This window comes from Fulmarus glacialis, unplaced genomic scaffold (assembly GCF_000690835.1).
Source record: "Fulmarus glacialis isolate BGI_N327 unplaced genomic scaffold, ASM69083v1 scaffold3249, whole genome shotgun sequence".
Lineage (NCBI taxonomy): Eukaryota > Metazoa > Chordata > Aves > Procellariiformes > Procellariidae > Fulmarus > Fulmarus glacialis.
The window spans coordinates 69,214-89,033 of record NW_009232482.1 but is presented as its reverse complement, the minus strand read 5'-3'; the positions used below and the strand labels follow the sequence as shown (position 1 = coordinate 89,033).

Below are 19,820 nucleotides of genomic sequence, written 5' to 3'. Positions count from 1 at the left end.
GTTAGAACTCCTGAAAGCTCAATTTTGTGTGTATATTTAGAGTACAGTTAATACACATTGACTGCTTTGGCCACTGTTATTTAAAACATCAGCAATGACATGAAAAAGAGGGGATGCTGTCTGTAATGTAGCAATTACAGGACTTGTTCAGGAAAGGATAAAATGCTTCTTCAGTAGCTGAATGCTTGAAATTTAGTGTGGTCATTGCTGAGGAATAGCATGCCTAATTACTTTTTAAAATCTGGACATTAGTACACAAAAGGCTACCATGTTCATTCTCAGAGGCAAACTCCAATAAAGCTTCAACAGAGCAAGAATCAAAGTTCATTCTTTTACAGTAAAGTTTCACTCATTTCTTAATTGCTAATTTTCAGCTGCCAAAAGTTATAAGCAATGGGATTGGCAAAGTTCATTCATCTTGAATGTAAATAGATAGCAAATTTTAAAATTAGTTAATCTAGGTTGTTGTCTGGCGAGAAGAGATAGCTTACCATGGAGTGTATCTCATGGTTTCTTCTCTCAACTCTTTACCTCAGCATACCCCATTCTTTGGTGCTGGAGTTCCTGCTGGAGAAAAAAAAAAACAAAAACAATTTCTGATGAAGCAGCTCCTGCACTCCTGGAGTTTATAGCCTGAAATATTAAGATAGCCCCAAGTTGGTACTAATTGATGGTGTACCCACTACAGACATTTTTTTCTTGTCTACCTAAGATGTAGTGCATACAGACTTCTACTTCAGAAAACCTCAGTATCTTAATAAAGAATAAAGCTAAAATGTAATATGAAATTAAAAGTACTGTAAGTTTCCAAAACCAGATTGATGTTTATAACAAGTCATTTTTCCTCTGCTAAACTGCTCTGAAATGAAATATGCCTCTTTTGTGGTTCATGGTGTTACCGGCAAGATTGATGGTGGAGACGATTCTCCAGGCACCAAAAATACATGCAGATCTCTACAGATGTCCCTAACAAAAAACTTAACTTGCATTTGGTCCAAGCTGTCATGACTCCATTGATGTAGGTTGTCATTTGGTAGAGCTCTTGAAATACTCTTATCCCACCATTCAGAGTCATTTTTCTAAAACTGAGAAAGATATGTGGAAAAGGAGAATTTAAATACCGTATCTATTGCTCAAAAAGGCATAGAACACATAAATGAGGCAAATTTTGTTGAGAGTATTCTATCTTTTTTTAAACATGTTGGCAGACAAGGCAGACAAGTTTTTGAACATAAAAGCCCTTTTTCAGGTCTGAAACAGAAGTGGCAAATGTTGCTACTGCAATATGGCAAATACATAAAGGATGTCAAAACATATACATTTAATTTGCTATTACTCAGTCTTAACTGAAATCTTCATCTTAAGCACAGTAGTCTAATTTAAAGTTGGTAGGTGACTCAAGTGCCTAATATATTGGCCCTTTCTTATATTTAGCAAATTTTTTACAACTGCATCAACTGTTGAAGGGAACTCCTACAAAGAGAGGGAAATGCACAGTCTATTTCTAATATCCAGTGTTTAATGTAAACTGCACAATGCAGTATAAGATATATGTCCTGTTTTATGAGAAGTTAACTGAAGTGTGTGATTCCGGCATAGGCAAAAGTGGATCTTATTTATTTAGAAGTGGCAGCACCATTGGGTGGGTCTCCTAAAGTTCTTGTGGGTTTGACTTCATATTTTCCTTTGTATCCGTCCCCTGAGCTTCTGCCAAGCCTACAATGCTTCATTTCAGTCTCTCTCTTTGTACCTACTTATTAAGGACTTTCAATGTGTGTATGAATTATACAATCAAATATGATCTCACAAGCAGCTTTAAAGAAGTAAATAGCTGCAAATAGTAGCTGAAAATTATTTTTTTCTCTTTTGAGACATACAAGCTGTCATACATGAAATGTAAAATATTTCTGCAATAATATTGGTATCAGAACATGAGAAAAACTTGGTTGTATCAATAGATACAGTACTTCATTCCTCACTGCTGATATTGCAAACATTTTGTTCATGCTAAGTAGCCTCTAACTATGCCCTCAGCTCCTCTGCTCCCACTTTGAATTTGATAATTCTGCTGCCTGTTGGCTCTTTAAAGAAAATATAAAAGCATAACTAGGTAACATAAAAGTAGTTTTGTAAATCACTGTAAATCATTAATGCTAGTGCAGACATTCTACAGCATCTTGAAGCCATGCCATGTAATCTGAGAAATTATTAGAATCCATAACTAACAGAAACAGAACCAGACCAAAATGGTACTGTTGACTGAGTCTAACACATCCCAGGAAAATACGTGCTCTATCAGGTGAAGGTGATGATGATATATTAAGTTGCTATTAACAGTTTTCTTTTATCCTGTAATTCTCACTAGCATTGTGCTTTGCAACATTTGACAGGTAGACAAACTAGTATACTAATTTTCCTTTTTTTAGAGATTTCAATAGTTTCAAACTTTTCACATTGAGGTCACTCTAAGGTTCAATCTCTTATCAGACTTACCACATGTCAGTAAGGAGCCTAAAATTGGATTTCTGACTGTCATTAGGCATTAAAGTTCAAGTGGCTTTTGTTGCAAAAGTAGAGCTATTAAAAACAAACAGCTGGGTTAATATGAAAAATATTTTTCTTACCTGTACTGTTACCTGAGATTTCTTAAAATAATGAAACTGAAGAAAGTCAACATGATTAAATCCAGCTATCATATCCCATTTGGAGTTTTGTTGTTGTTGTTCTGTGATCTTGGACAATCTTAAAATAGTCAATTTCATCTTGTTTAAGTTAAGTTTATACTTCATTTAACCTTTGTTTTTGAAATACAGTTCAATATTTGCCTTACTACTCCTGCACAGGAATATTAATTAATATAAAAACCTACTCCTAATGGGATTCTTGTAAGTGATTGGGTTTGGGGTTTTTTTTGGAAGCATTCCAGTTGAACTTTATAAAAATTGACTTTTACAAAGTTGACATTGTACGTAGCGTTTCATTTTTGTTCTTTTATTTTAGTAATCTTAAAGCAATCCCAGTTTTAGTGATCACATATCCTCTAACAATATTCATTGCAGTAGAAATGGTACTTGTCTTTGATTCGTGTCCGACGTACTCCTTACAAGTTTGTTCTTCGTTGTTAGACATTTGCAGTGTTGAATTTAGTGGTGATTTCTCTTCAGTTTATAAATTATTTCAACATATATGGAATAGTTTGTCTTGTCAATCAATTAATTTTATCTGGCTAAAATGATGCCTAAGTAAATGACCCATACAGCAATTAACTCAAGGGTTTGCAGAGCAGAAATTTTCACTTGTGGAGTGCAGTCTGACCTGCTAGATCAATGTTCAGTACCACAATAAACATGCTCATAATCTCAAGAAGCTGTTCATCTTACCCTCTTCCTTCCCTGTAAACAAAGAAACTCCAGAGCCAGAGAAACTAAATTATGCCAACGTTTTAGTTAGTTCATTGAGTCTGAATATTCTGCTTTTCCTTTGAGGCTTTTAACTTTCCCAGAGACTATATTTTGCAGTTCAACACTGCAGGGGTACCATGAGCAACCTTGTTTTATGTCTTTCCCATTTTTGAATTGTGGTCTAATGAAGGTAGCCATATGTAATACACATGCTTTTCATTAAGAATTTAGCTGAGCTTTACAGTGGAGAAGTATTTGTTGTATATAGGTTTGAAGGTTGTTTTCCTATTTTTAAGTATTTATTCTTTGTTGATTCATTATTCCCAAGCTCTGTTACATCTACTTTTTTTCATTCTGAACAGATGGCTATGATATCTTGAGAGATCCTGGTAAAGATGTAATGAATTATGCTTACATGCAAACACTTGTAATACCTTAGTTCTATTACAAAGACTTACCAAATAATTTGTCTTTAGTTTCATTCAGAACCGTCCACAGTTCCCTTTTTCTTATTTGATAATAAATGGAAATAAATAATAGCACGAACAGGTTGACAGTCTTCATAAGCATGAAGACTCACGATTCACACTAGCTGCCATCCTGAAATTCTTCATTTTTCAGAATGAGAGCTTTCCTTGAGCCAAGGGGACTTTTTGCTCCGATTGATTTCAGTGGAAGAGTTGGCAATTCTTGTCCGATAGAGCCCTTAGTAGGAATGGGAAGACAAAGTCTTCTACTGTGAAAATGTAGTTTCTGCAAAACAGGTATGTGGCTAGATATGTGGCCAGATGCCTTTCTCATCAGAATACATGGACTGAATAGCTATTCCCAAGAGTTTGCTTTTGTTAACAGCCTTAATGTTTCTCACTCAGAACAGCTCAACTTGCAACTTTAATTCTTCTCTCCTGGAGAGTTGTTTCCAATTCTTTTTGCAGGTTCAACTGGCAGCCTCTGGCATGAGGGCTGCTGGAACCCCCTTGGAGCTCTCATACCGGGACCAAAATCTGGTTACAAGGTTGGGTTGTGAGGAGACACTGTGATTCTGTTTTCTGACAGAGAAGATATCAATTTCATGCTATTGCTTGACAGATTTTTCCAGACTTAACTGAAGAACAATGTAAATGTTTTCTGTGGGTTTCACGCATTAAACATTATGAAGGACTTCTCCCTCTGAGCAACAAACGCCTTTTCAACAAACAAACAAAAAAAAAGAAGGTGGCCAGACTCAGCACTCTGGAAGTGCCATTTCCAGTTTGAGCACTCTTGAAATCTTTATGAAAAAGCACTAAAATAAAGTCCTTAAAAATTGTCCAGTATTTATAAACTGGGATCACTAAAGCAAGCTGCAACAGGATTTGTGGATGTTGGATAAATTTAAAAATCAGCATGGTCGTTTAAATATGTACAACTATGTTTGATCACTTGTGGCAACAAAATAAGGTCTAAGTTTATACACTTGCATGCTCTTACCTACTCAGATATAGTACTTGAGTAATCCCAGTGGATACTATTTAACTTAAAAATAGCATTCAGCCCTATAATTTCTCTACTGACAGTTGAGCATCCAGTGCTACATTATACCCTACATGTTACTTTAACTTATTTTCCTAATTAAAGTTTGTGTGGCACTAAACAGTTGTCGTTTAGGATGGCTGTAAATAGCATTTGTATATGTAACAGCATAGAATAAATGATCTCTAAATTAGTTAGTGACAGAATAGGGTGCATAATATCTGCCAGGGGCTTTGCTGATGGGCAGGCTTCTACTTGCTGTAGGCATACAATTGAGTCTTGAAGTCTCTTTGATCTTTTCATGTCACATCCAAAAGCCTTATTACATTTTTGCTGAGTGTATTTTGAATTATGACTGATTTCAAGAGTTTAGCCCATTATCAATACTACAGCGAGCTTTCTATTTCTTGGTCATTTCAAATCTTGTTGCTCTAGTTCAGAGCTTGTGATCTGTCATTATCATTCTGCTTTCTGACTTACTCAAGTTCAGTGGGACAGCTGTAATTCGCACATTTTACAAGAGGAGCCTGTTGAACTCAAACTTTTTGTTTAATGTGAAAGTTGGTGGAATGCACTGGATAGGAGTACAGACTGAAATCAAACCTTCAATGAGAACATTCTTAAACATTCAACTTCAGGATGTGGATCAAACCTGAATTTTCCCAGAATTTTAGCTGTTTGAATTTGCTATAAATTTCATATTGTGAGTTGGGCATATTTGTGAGTGTTTTAATATTAAAGCCAATTTACACAACCTAACAGGAAATGTATAATTAAAATTAAGCTGATACAAAATTTATCACTTTTTAATGCAGTTCTGTCAACTGGTGTTTCATGAATGTGATTGCAAGAAAATTTTATGCTTTTTGCGTTGATCTGGATTGTTTTTATGGTAATGATTATTCCAGTTCACATTGTAAGGACTTGATGACATGTGTTTCCTCGTTCTCATCCTGTAGGATATGATGATTCTTCCTTAGATAAGAATTTTCAAATATTTATTTTGTAACACTGTGCCATGGTATTAAAGAAGGAGAGGAGAAATTGTTTGGCCTGTAAGAGTAAAAGAAATTGTTTTCTACAAGTCTAAGAGTTTTAGCTGAACTGTTTGATTACCTTGCCAAAAATGTGTTATCATCAATGGTTTCTTCTCTCAATTCTGCTTTTATTCATATCATGTATATATTGCTATACATAGGTTTCAATTTACAGCTAGAGAAAAACAGAAATTCAATAGCACCTTGTTTTAAAAAAACATATAGCTTATTTGTTTGAATTATGCCCAGGAGAAACAGCATGCCAATAATGTTATTGCACCTTTGCACTTGGAGGCCATTTGAAAGAAGGTGAAGCCACTTTATGAAATTATAGATTATTTAAGGAAATGTAAACAACATTGAAGACACAACATCAACCATGGAGAAGGAATAATCTTTATTACTGAGCAGAATGAAAACACAACCACTCCATCAAGCTTCCAATGTTTCTTGCAGTCTTTTACTAGTATTAACATTTCTGTGTTCCCTTATTATCATCCTAAATGTCTCTGTCATTACCCACAGGCTGCAACGTTCTTCTGTAGCTCTTTTATGCTCATATTATGCTGAGGTACAATCTTAATGGTCCTTTTTAAGCTCCTTTCCTTAGATACCATTTTCAGAATGTGACTGTTTACTACTTCATATATTTCTGTATTTTATTAAAATGGACTGTATAAACCAGAAAATTTCCCCCTCCCAAGAGTTCTGGGCATCTATTTTTACATGTTTTGTTTGGCTGTACAAATCTGCTGCTTCCTAATGTAGCACTGGAAAATGATTATCAGATTACCTTTAATTTTGGTTGATGCATTTCTGCCAGGCAGAAGCAATAATCACTGTAATAGTTTTGTTTTCCAAACTTACTTCTACTGTTTTCATTTCTACTCTCAAAGGCAGCACATTGCCAGAAGGGTTAAATACTTTACATTGCAGTGCTACATATGAGTAAGGGTGTTTCATTGTTTATTTTAGGCTTAGCCATGAATTTCGTCCAGGCTTTCTGCACTTAATACAAACTTTTTCTGCAACAAAAGCAATTCTAGAGGGTCAACTCAGGCTGCATATTAAAATTAGTGTTAGTGATGGGATGAATGTGCTATAAAATCCTTCTTGCTGCCTGTTTTTCTTCAAGGCAAGCATGAAACATGAACATTATATTCTCAGGTCATCATCACAGAAAAATATGTTTTCCTAAATCCTCTTGCTCCTTTGGATCACACAGCAGTAAAGACTGCACTGTATCTTTCTTTGATATTCTTATTCAAAAAGGGTGGAGCATTTCTGCATGCTTTGCCATTCAAACATTCCTGGTGGTTCTATTTTCAACTCAAAATTTTTAAATTAGTAACAGATGTGCTGATTCTTTTTACTGAAACAGAGGGCAAATTTTTCTACTGTGTTTTGAACAAAGTTTTTTAAACTTTTACTGATTATTGAACCCTGAGTGCTAGTTTTTTTACCAGCCTTCACTGTAAACAGTATCTTACACCAGAGAAGTCTCACTGAAGTCAGTGGGGAGTAATTCTGATATTATAAGTATGATGAGGAGCAGCAGAACATATTTGGAGTGACTATAAAATGCAGCTTACAGAGCTAGACCCCAATAAGGTGTAACATCCCAGTATTGCATATCCCAACCTGCTTAGGTATGTTTTGTTAATATGTCACCCCACTTACACCAAAATTGCAAAGCAGGTAGCCCAGAAAATAATTGGCATACATGCATACATATGTTATTGTTAATGCTGGTCCATTGGCACAAAACATATAGAAAACTCTTGCGTAGCAGAAGTCTCAGGAAACTTTATAGCTCTTGTGCACAGTGGATTTGGGGGTCTCGATAGCTTTGAAGCAGGAAGGCAGGCTTGTGAGTAGGACAGAAGAAAGACTCTAGAAGAAAAAAAACTAAGGACAAACAAATTCCAATTCAAGGAATATCATTTTGAGGTTTAAGTTGCAACCATGAAGTTGGATTAGAAGTGGAGCTGTTTTGCATTTTTCACACAGTTTGAGTGTGAGATTCCTCCCCCTTTCTGCTCCTGAACTATCTTCATTACTGTGATTTATTTATGTGCAAGTTTCATCCTTTCTCCTTTCTTATTTATTGACATATATGTACTCATGATAACACAGATGCTGGTGTTATCTTTCATTCTCCTCAAGCCTTTGAATTTTTTTGTTAATGATAATACAGATGCATGATTTCTTACTTGGATCTGTAGATCATCTAGCAATGAGAACTGATAAATAATACAGACTGTAATACTTTTCTGTAGCAATTTTTTAAAAGATTTGAAGGCCAAATAAGTCCTGACCTTCTGATGCATAAAAGGAAACAAACACCATGTTGAAAATGTAAAAGGCAGGAACCAACCATTTTTGTAGGTACAATACCTGCTTCACTTAAAAGGGGATGAAAAACATTCACTAAGGGGAATGAAACTTGCACATAATTAAAAGAAGCCTGAATTTTTTTCTTCCAAGAATACTGAAAATATTCAAGGTATGTTTAGAGTCCAATATGAAACAGGGATGAAAGAAATACAGAAGCAAATTGCAGTTTGCTGTTGTGAAAATACCTCTGGCTCACACTTAAGAATATTTCACCTATTTTAAATTTTCAAAGTTTGGTTTTACTTAAGAACATTTTAAGTTGTCTTGAGAAATTATACAGCCCAAACATTCAGCATTTAGAGAAGGAAAGTGAAACGAAATTAGTTTGTCAGATAAGAGAAATCTTTTGTCAAAAATGCTTTCCCATTGGTGGAACACTGAATTTAGTCTTCTGGGTGCTTTAAGACCCCTGGGCTGACTTCCTATATTTGTCTAAATAGAAGTTATAATATTTGTCTAAATAGACGTTAATTAGAAGTTAAATAAAAAAGACAAAAATGTCTGTCTTTTGATGACTCTGAAGTAGTTCCTTTTTTTTTTTTCTTGGGGCAGGAGGAAAGATGTCACTTGGATGTCAGGAAGCTTTTGAAGTTTTCAAGCAGGACCGTGCTGACAATATAACCATTGAGGACAACAAACAGCTTCTAAAACAGAGGTGAGTGTCACAGCAAGATACAGCTAGAGGCAGACATCTGAGAGTTCATTATGAGTCTGGGTAGGAATGCGTAATTTTACACCAGACATCCCAGGTTTCTATTGAGAACTTGGTAAAGAAACTTAGCTGTTTCTTACTGGGGATATTTCATATTCAGAAGGCACTGGGTGGTAACAGAATAAAAGTCTGCATAGAATAGGAAAGTGGCATGAGGAATATTGGTGCGTCTTTCCTCTGGTTTTATTCATCTTATCTTCATAGCCATGTTGAAGCAATGTGGTAAATGGCATTCATGATCATGAATTATCTAGAGGAAGTAAGATCCATGTGACTGAATCAATTACTGCAATTTCCATTGTCAAAAATGCTTTACTGGCTTCAGCATTGAGTTGGACAGTAAGCTAGGAGATGTTTAACATATGCTTTTGTCTGTTGTTTCTAACTTGTTTGCCAAGTGATTTTAGCTTCTCTCTGCCAGTTTTGCACTCAAAACCAGAAATAATACTTTCCTCCTCCACATTTATTGTTAATGCTGGCAAAACACTTCAAAATCGTCTGGTGAAGATGGTGAGAATGGTAAAACATTGAAAATATGAATTTTCATAAAGCAAATTTTAAACTTCTCAGAAATTAAACCACCAACACTTATCCATGTTGATTGGATAACAGTACTGTTTCAGTGTCAGTTTTTCAAGTGTTAACCCTCCTTGCACTGCAAGAGAAATACAAGGTTTTGAGATTGGAGATGCCAAAAGCAGATCTCTCAATCTACCCTTGCAACTAACATTTCTCCTAATAGATTTTTTTTTCTTTTCCTTTTTTTTTGTCCTAGGGTTTTCTCCTTCTCCAGATTTCTCCTGCTTTCCTTTGCTTTCTTAATAACACAGTTTTCCCACTTAATAGGCACAAAAGACATTGTTTTCAGGGTCACTGAGCCTTATACTCATTTACTTTGGTGAAATTGAGGCAAGAAATGATCTCCATGTCTCTGTGACTAATTTAAGATCTTGCTATTTATCACTTTTCTGAACTGGTTAACTTTCTACCTGGGTCTATAACTTAGCCACAGGGACACAAATTGCCAAGGTATTAGGTGTATGTAAGAATTTATCCATGTAAATTGGATGTTTAGTAATTCTTTTCTTCTAATCAATATATCAGATGATGCCATATCATTGCATCATCACTGTATAAATGATTACACTGCAATCATTTCTGGTGTTGCTGCCCATTGAGCAGAACACTTCACGGTCACAGCATGATAATGGGAGCAATACAGTTCTGATCCATGCCCTGAATTTCCTCTAGTTAATCACAATTCTTCCATATTTTCTCTGTTTGTTATTACTATTAAGCAAACCGGTATTTCCTTCTGGTTTCAGAATGTATAATAGAGATGGGCAGAACCCACAAAGTTTGACACCAGATTTGCTTTCCCTAAAGAACAAAGAGATTCAGACTAATACCTCGGGTAACCCCTCTCATGCATCAGCTGATTGCTGAAATCAGTGCTAATGTGAATGCTGATACCCTGGAGCAAGACAGTTTTCCCCTGCCATTTGCAGTCATTTTTAGCAAAGGTGCCTATAGCTCCAAGTTTACTGAGTTCATTAAAATGGATTCACATCAAGTCCAGTCTGTAATTTGGAATGTAGCCTCTGAACTACCAGTTACACAAAAGCTCTGTTACCCAGCCAGTGGTCAAATTGCACAGGAAGAAGTGTGTGGACACCACATGTTTAAAGGTTACCATAACTTCCCTTTATATGTAGGTCTCTCATGTTAATAATTTTGTTTATAGTTGCATAACCACTTCTGTCATACCACAAGCAGTATTTGGTTCACAAATTACTTATTTTTAGCTGTCTTATTTTTTCCTTTGGGTATTTTGGGTAGATTTTCTTGGCTTGCTAATTATATCATTCTTATATTAATTGAATGGTGAACTGTCAGTAAGCCTAGTTGGAGGTTTGACTGTGAAGGTCACAACTGTTGCTTAGGCTGTGAAATTATGCATATAGATGTGAATATACATAGTCATACATATACAATATACATATTTTTTTCTGTAACTACCTGTGTATAAACAATCAAATGCAATCAGTTGTTTAAATTAAATACTGAAAAGCATTTGTCTTGTTTAAAAAAAAAGGAAAAGAAAAGAAAAGAAATACTGTTTTTAACATAAAACTTCACCTATTACTTCAGAGCTCTTTACAGGGGCAGTAGCTCAATACTGTAACTCAGTACCATCTCTGGATTTAAAAAGTGGGGAAACTTACATAGTTAAGGATAATTTCTCTCTGAAGCTCATTTACTGACTTACCGTTCAAGTGAAAGACAATAGATTTAAGCTATCCTATTAGGACAGTTGCCTATGGGAAGTGGCTTTGTAAGGTAGAAAAGGTGATCTTCTACAGCTTAGTTTGCAGCTAATACAAAGCAAATCTTTTTCATTTTTCTTCTGTACATTAGTAACTGCTGCCCTGCTTAAAAAAATCTGTGTTTATGCCCAGGCAGAATCAGATTTCTGCAATTTGGACTTCCTATACTTGTCTTCCAGAGAACTTAATAATATCCTGTTTCTCAGTGCAACTATATTCTCTTAGCATTGTTTCTCTGAGGAGGAGAAAAATGCATCTCATTTTCTGGTGAAGTATGCTACCAAGAAATCTTCCCAGCTGAGCCACCCCAATGTAATATTACATACTGCACGAAGCTTTTAAATCCCATCCTAGTCAATATTTCCAGTAGTAAAATTCTATCGAGCTTGCAGATGTGATGTAAATCTAGTTTCCATTTCGTTGTTCTCCATTATTTTTTTCCACTTCCTTCTTTCCTTGCTTTCTGGGTTTCAGCTGGTTAGCAGCTAACTTGTGTTTTCAGTACCTATGGATGAGTTTCATGGAAAGGATGAGTTTTAGTTAGGTCACTTGTTGTTGTAATTTCTAATAATTAAAAATTAGTGGATGTTCATTTAATTCACTAAATGTCTCCATTCTCTCATTAGACAGCCTCTGAGTTTGTCTTGGTTTACATTATGAGTTAGAGATTTGTTTTTCAAAATGTTTGTTTTTTAATTACTGGCATTTACATTCGAAGAGTGAAATCTTTGCAAAAACACTTGTTCCACTAAAATTAGTGGCTAAATTCACTTCGGGGTTTTATAATGGAATATTTATTTTGTAGGTAATAGAAGCCATGATTTGGCAACTTCAGCCTTTCTGTGGAGTGGTCTCCATGTAGGATACACATGAACTCTTTTCAGCTAACAATATAATTGTTCACTCATCACTATTTGTAGCAATATCACCTTTATGCTAGATAATATCACCTTTTTATTAGAGGAGTATCAGAAATAGCCTTTTCCCTTTCAATATTAGAGTCAAATCTTATGTCTTTATCTGGTTTATTTTGTTTAACTATGATTCATAGTCACAGATGGAATTTGTTTGACTGTCATAAATTAATGCCAAATTTCAGTTTACGTTATTGTGCCAGTTTATAAACTATGGTGTTTGAGAAACAGATGCATGGCCCGTTCTACTATTGACAGTAACCTATGAATAAGGGCTGGATAGATAGCTGGCTTCAACTTGTCCAGCTAAATCTCTCTGTGAACATGAGTCAGAATCAACAGTCAACATGAGATTTGCCTCAGGAATTACTAAGTAATTGAAGAACTTAGTATTTGGCTCATGGGACCTGAGGGAAACAGAGAAAGAGGTACTTTGGGGTGTTTCACTTTGATCTTTACACAATCTTCAAGGCCTGCTTGGGTGCTCTAAGTCAACACCAGTAGAAAAATCTTACATAAATATCTCACAGATGCTTCAAATGCTTCTGCCTTCTTTATGTAAGAAACAGTAAGTGCCGAGGAACCCTCCAGCTTCAGCCATTTAGCCACGTTGAATTCAGCCTTGAAAGCAAATGTTCCTGAGCAGATATGAATGCAGGCACCTGAAGTTCTAACTTGTTCCAGTTTTACAGGGAAATGGACTAACTGAGAAGGGGCAATTTTCCAAACCCCGCCTCCCCAGGGGAAAGTCGTATTTCTTGACTCTGTTTTGCCATTATTTGAGTTAGACAGAAATACGATTTGTGGATTTCCTCGGTTACTTTGGCTAGACCAAGACTGTTCCAGATCAGCTGAAGGCTTGCTTAGCAATTAAGCATTACAGTTCTGCCTCCACATTCAACAAGGTTCAACTTGTACGCATCCAAGTAACAATTCAGAATTTCACATCAAGCCTAATGTCCTACAATAAATGTCACAATGCAACAAATTATCCTTCTACATTTTAAACTATTACTATTTAGACTGTTACAATGGATATTTCTTTGAACAAGCCTCCGTTCTCTCAGAGACTCTTCAAACTTTGCCATTGTACATTGAATTGACTGTCATTATTTTTACAGCAGAATATACTTGGCATTTGAAAGCCTGATATGTATGCCATTTGTCCTAAACAGTTTTATATAGTACTGAGTTAAATAAGTGTAAGAGAACAATTATGACAGCAACTTCTGTAAAAGATCAGAAAACTGACAGAAAAAAGCACAAAAGGAGAAGGCATCAAGTTCTAACACACTGGAGAATATAAGTGAATTTGTAAGGCTCTGTAGGCAGCTGTTTTTTAAGGATATTCTTAGATATGACACATTTCCTAAGGAGCAAGACATACAGTGAGCAGGATGCTTAATAACACTGAAGTGAGCACCATTGCAACCCCATGTTGCAAGCTAAAAAATAAATTTCTGATCGTTAGAATATTTTACATACCATGTGAGATTTGATTATTTGAATATAATGACGAAGGGGTCAGTGAATTAAGTTAGAAACATACCTGGTGGAAATTTCACATTTAAAAAAAAAAAATTTCCATTTTTGATATAAGATCAAGCTATTTGCATACTACAAAAAGGGAGTTTCCAAAGCCTGATTCATTGATTTGTTTCCATCCTTCTCAGCCTGCTTCTTGCTTGCTATTTGCATATCTTCATGCGGCTAGCTTTGGCTTGTGTCGGTATTTAAGCAATAGCTGAATATCATCTGAAAGTCTGCATTCACATAAGGACTATCTGTAGAAGAACAGAATAATTTAGTTTTGTCGCACTTCCTTATATTTCTGTTTGAGAGGTTTCTTAGTGACTGGGTTGTACATTTTCACACAGCACAAACAGTGATCATCAGCAATATGCAAATTACAGGCTGAAATTTGAAAACTCCTGGTGAGCAGAAGTTCTAATACTTTCAAAAATTTTGTTTTGACTTTGCTTGGATTTTTTTTCTTTTACTTTGATATAGCTGTGTGTTAAAATACTGCAAGTAATGGTGCATATTAAAATTAATGTTGTAGTGTAATATGAATAGTTAAGAGAATCCAATTGTTAGAATTGAAATAACGTAATTTTTAAAACTTAGAAAGTAAAATAAATTTGTTTTGTCTGTCTAGTAAACCTATTTGTTGCATGGTTTCTTTCAGAAATAGTTTCTTTTAGACCAGACAATATTTTTGGATGGAAAATTGTTTCCAACTGGTTCTACTTACAAATCAAAACGTTAGTCCTGAGTAATTCTGTATTTTATTGTGAACAACTAGCTTAACTAGTTGTTCTTTAGAATAATTCTGTATCATTATGCTTGCATTGACAGGTTTACTGAAGCTAAATGCCTTGGAGAAAAATTAAATGAAGTGAGAAATAAAATAAGTGAGTACATTTTAGCTTCATTTTACCTTTTAGCTGATAAAATCACAGCATTCCAAGGATATCGGAAGTTTTCTAAAAAAAGTCTATGTATTACTAAGATTTCCGATAAGGTAAATTGTTAGCTGATGATAGCAGTAATAATTTTATATACCAGTTTTGATTATTTCAAATACTATAATGTGAAAAACAGCTCCCTTCTTTACCTGACAGGATGTCTGAAATTTGTCAAAAGGAGAAGTTAAGGTATTAACATTGGATTTTCTGAATTTTATTTTGGGATAAAAGGATCCAAAAACTTCATATCAAATTGTGATATCTATGGATTAAGGATTGTATTTATCTATAAATTTATATAGCTTCTGACAAAAGAAGATTTTATTGTTGAATTACCCCTCTGCACTTCCTTTGTACAGATTAATTACAGCAATTCTGATGAGTGCCTCAGCTTGGTGGGGTTTTTTGTCATTTTTTGCTTTAGGGCCCCAACAGCATATGCTTGGCTACCAGTTTCAGGTTGTTCAAAGCCAAAAATCACCTATAGATACATTCAACCCCAAGCTAGGTCTTATCTGATCCTCCTAGCAGCCTCTGATATGCTCCTAGTTGATTTCTGAGTTGATTCCAAGCCTGTAGCTTCTTTCCTAAAAATTGGCTATCCAGGCTCTCTGTCAGACGTGAAACACAGTTTTGTCCTCTGTCCCTGAAGTCCTTGGAGATCAGGGCCATGTCCTCCTATATGCACACATTCAGATGAACCAAGTCTCTTCAAGCTTCCAGATACAGGCTGTGAGGGACTAGATTTAAAGGTAATCTGGCATCCAGGTCCAATGGTGTAGACCTTGCTCTCAGTTTCTATCTCCTTCCTCTTTGGGTAGCACCAGCACAGACATGGACAATGAAGTCATTATCATCACTTCTTGTCTTATAACAGCAGTTGACTAGTGAGAAAGGACAAAACTCTCATGGCACTCCTGGCAAGTGCCCTGTACTCTCACCATAGCCATGATTATATTCTCTGTGGTCATGAATGGTAGCTACTGCCAGATTCCCCTCCCAGTCACCTTCGGGTACACCACAAGTCCCTCAGAGATATGACGCAGTATATTTAAAGTTATGCCAGCTATGAGGAAAGCCTCTGCCATGTTGGCACTGTGTTTTCAAACCACAGCACAAAGGATGTTTGGAAGGGATCCAGAACCAGAGACATCAGGTGCTGAGCCATGCTGCGGCAGTGTTCTGAACACTGGGTTATTTCTATAAGACATGACACTTGAATCAACCTGCCTTCTCTCAATAGGCTCATTTGTCTCCTTCAGACTGGCCAGAACATAAATGTCAGTACATAACTTGTGCATTGATATCCACAGACTGGCCCATTTCAATATCCACCTTGCAACTATGGGTCTCTCCAGTATCCATATAAGCTCACTTAAAACCTGCTAAGTAGGCTTTTTCCCCTGGTAAACTTGGAAAAGCAGGTTAAACCTACTGTGGAGGACAATGCATGTTATTCTCCAAAAAACAGGAAGCATCTCCAAGGTGAATAATGCCTACAGCTTTTGGGCAGCGGTGTGCACAGGTGTGAACATGAGCCATCACATCAGGATACAACCTCTTTTTCTCTGCTGCCATCTTGAAGTCCACTTTGTCCTGATTTACTTCTATCATCTCCTAGATTTACTCATCTGTGATAAGCCCAAGAGATTTCTTGGCCTAAATGAGGTAGAGCCAAAGTCAGCACTGAGCGTCAAACATCTTTCTTTTGCTGAAGCTGAAATCCATTTTGGAGCAGGCATAATGAACACCAGCAATAAGCAACCACACACAAGCACATCTTTTTCAGTGCCTGGGGCTGCGGCTGTGCTGCTTGAAGACAGGAGCCCAGCAGCCACCTTACATACACCTTATATCTGTTGCAAATGTCTTAGGGGGAGAACAAATGTTTGGAGGGCGTGGGAGACAGTACAAGAAGTGGTGGGACACATGGCAGTGCTGAAGGTACCACTTGTAGTGTCATGCTGGGACAAGACTTGCGTGGTCTGTAAGTCCCTTGAGATTTGCAGGAGTCTACAGTGGCAGCCCTCAGAAATAATGTAACAAAGCAATGTAGATGTAGCCTCTCAAGACCCTGTTTCCATGGATCCCAGCAAAATCTAAAAGAAATCCTTGGTTTGGACTGAATTGCTGTGGGTTTTTCCCCAGTAAGCTAGGCAAAACTTCTGGTAGCTATAGTGCAGTAGAGTATGGATTTTGCTGCAATTAAAAGCATCTGTTTTAAAATTTGTTTTTGGTTAAGTTCTTCAGTGTTAGAAGTGAAACAGTGAAGTACATTTGGGGAACATGAACGAAACAAAAATCTGAGTGCATATTCATATGTATATGTAACCTAAAAACCCAAACTGATCCCTTGAACAAAACAAGAAGCTGTATAACAAATCAGTAGTATTGCGCTGAACTTGACAATGCTTATATGCCTCTTATAGGAAATTGTAATTGCTTGTAGTCCACATGAATATTGAAAAACTCCTTTAAGAATCAAACTAGAAATGTCTCCATAGTTATAAGAAAAATTGCACAAAATTACACATTTTGGTTTTGTTTTGGTATGTAAAGTGCAGTTACAAGTAAAGTGTTTTCAAATTGAAAATAAATTTTGTTACTTTTTTTTTTTTTGTAGTAAAATGGAAAAATAGCCTTTTCATTTAGTTCATACTGTAATCCTACTGTATAAGCAAGAGATTCCATCCATGTTGTATCCTTTTATAGCTATCCATATGCTGATCTATGCAGATTATGCAGATGTACACTACTTTGTGGATGGTTTTTAAACACTGATGTCTGAGGCTTGAGAGTGATCATTGTGTACAGTCCTTCCTACTATTCCTTCTGTGTAACTTTATGCAGTATGTGAAAATTAGCACTCTGGTTAATATAAGTACTTTTAATAAAGTACTTATATTAAATTAATAAAATATTTTATTCATCTACCTTTTTCTCCTATCCAGCCTTTTTTTGATCATAGTTGTTAATAAATCTACCTATTAGCACCTCTCTAACAATTATTAAATCTTTGCATCCTGTATGACACTTTCTGGCTTATTCAGCTTAGCCAATGCAATTACACTAGTTTATGTGGTTTAGCAGCCTGAAACAATTTTTCAGTTAAGTCTGTCTCATCATAGCATACATACTCAGAAGACCATTAAAGATGCTAAGTAAGGTTACTAACCTGCCAAATTTTTACTGAAAATGTAGGAGAAATAAGAGTCATCTGCGGCCTGCAACTAGATCTTTAATTTACTTTTATTGTTGTTTTGGTTTCCTTAAGCATTCCTGGCTGCCTTGTTGTGCACAATCAAGAACAGATCCCATCAATATCAGTTTCTGTTATTTCGAAACTATACTTAATAGTATAAAACTATGCACCACAGAGGCCATAGAGCCCATTTCATGCAGTCTGATTATATTTTGAGATAGTGACAGCAGTTGGCTGTAATTTTTATGTCATAAATAGCCTTTCATTCTGACTTTGGAAATATTAGTGTTTTGCAGTAAAAAGTACACAAAATACTCCAACCACCTCTCAATTACACTAGCATTTCAAAAACATCAGGAAGTTAGGGCTGGAAAAAGACTTTGCAGTAAGATTTTCATGGTAGGCTTTTGCTGGTGTTATTGCTTGCATAAAAAGATTAAGGAAAACAACGTCTAGATGTAAGCTGGAGTTGAAGTGTAGAGTGACTATAATATCAGAAATGAGACATTGTGGCTAACATGTCTCTTTGTTACTATACCACATATTCCTGGATTTTATCTCCTTTTACGTTTAATACACTGCAGAGAATGCAGAGATTTTAAAATTATTTTTGTGGAAAATAATATGTATGTCTTAGATTTCTCATAATGCTTACTTTTCACAATGATCTCCTAGAAATGAGAAGGTGAATTTTATTTTAGGATAAAAAATGTCTTTTTCTGATACTTAAAAAAAGAAAAAAAGAAAAAGAGGGAAGTGTTTTTAAGCCAGTGATCCTGATCATTTTAGTGATCATATTTACTGCATTATCACACAAACCTCTGTACAGGCACAAATAAAGAAGCAAGCATTGAGGGGCACTTCTTTTTGAAAGTCAATATACTGCATAAATGCACCATCAAAAGGCAGAGAAGCAAAGCATGGATTTTGAACATGTAGACATGTCTGGATTGGTTTGAGTGAACTATTCAGAATTGTTTACATATAACTGGAGAATGTACCCAAGGACTAGACTTTAAAAGGCAAATACAGAAAACCAACATGAGTAAAACTGGAAAGAAATAACTAAGAGATCAGGGAACTAATGAGAACTCTGTAACCAGCATAGAAGTGGAAAGTGGGCCAGCACTGACATACGAGTAAATTTTTGCCTTTCTAGTCCAACATTAAGAACTTTAAAAATGTGTATTTCACTGGCTAAAAAAAAAAAGGTTTATTTTCCTGTGAAAAATCATGCTGTGCCACTGCAAGTATTTTTGTATCGTATCATTTCCAGAGAGTTAGGGTCTCTAACAAGAACTATAGATCCTTTTGGTATTACTGAAAAAGACTTAATGAAGAAAATTTGATGTTGAAGCCAAGGATTTGGTTTCAGAAGGTATAGAATTTCTTCTTGCAAAAAATTGAGTGATTGTGCCTAGCACAGTGTGATGGGTCAAACTTGGCTGGCTGCTAGGTGCCTATCCAGCCACTCTCTCACTCCCCTTCCTCAGTAGAACAGGTGGAGAATGTAAGAAGAAAAAGCTTATGGGTTGAGATAAAGATGGGGAGATCACTTACCAATTACCGTCATAGGCAAAACAGATTCAAGTTGGAGAAAATTAATTTCATTTATTGCCAATTAAAATAGAGCTGGATGGCGAGAAACAAAGACAAAACCTCTGAAGTCAAAACTTATCTGGTTATCAGGGTTAGCAGTTTTATTTCTAGGACGCTGTTATCAACAAGGTGGTTTTACACTATTACCAAGAACATTCTGCGTGAAAGGATTCTGACAGTAAGGAGAAGTCGTCTACATCTGAACAAACTGCAAAGCATTAAATAACAATTAAAAGGCCCAACTGCTACTA

At 35.8% G+C, this 19,820-nt stretch overlaps 1 protein-coding gene and 1 pseudogene across 1 annotated transcript in view; one reads left to right on the top strand and one right to left on the bottom strand.

The window, feature by feature from the left end:
- Positions 1–8,907: 8,907 nt before the first annotated feature.
- Positions 8,908–19,820, top strand: part of KIF6 (kinesin family member 6) — a 55,815-nt gene continuing 44,902 nt past the window's right edge. Inside the window, exons 1-2 of the mRNA XM_009584904.1 lie at positions 8,908–9,002; positions 14,659–14,714. Of these exons, the coding sequence (XP_009583199.1) occupies positions 8,908–9,002; positions 14,659–14,714 (151 nt within the window). The remainder of the gene's footprint in view (positions 9,003–14,658; positions 14,715–19,820) is intronic.
- Positions 15,567–16,382, bottom strand: LOC104081969 (annotated as a pseudogene).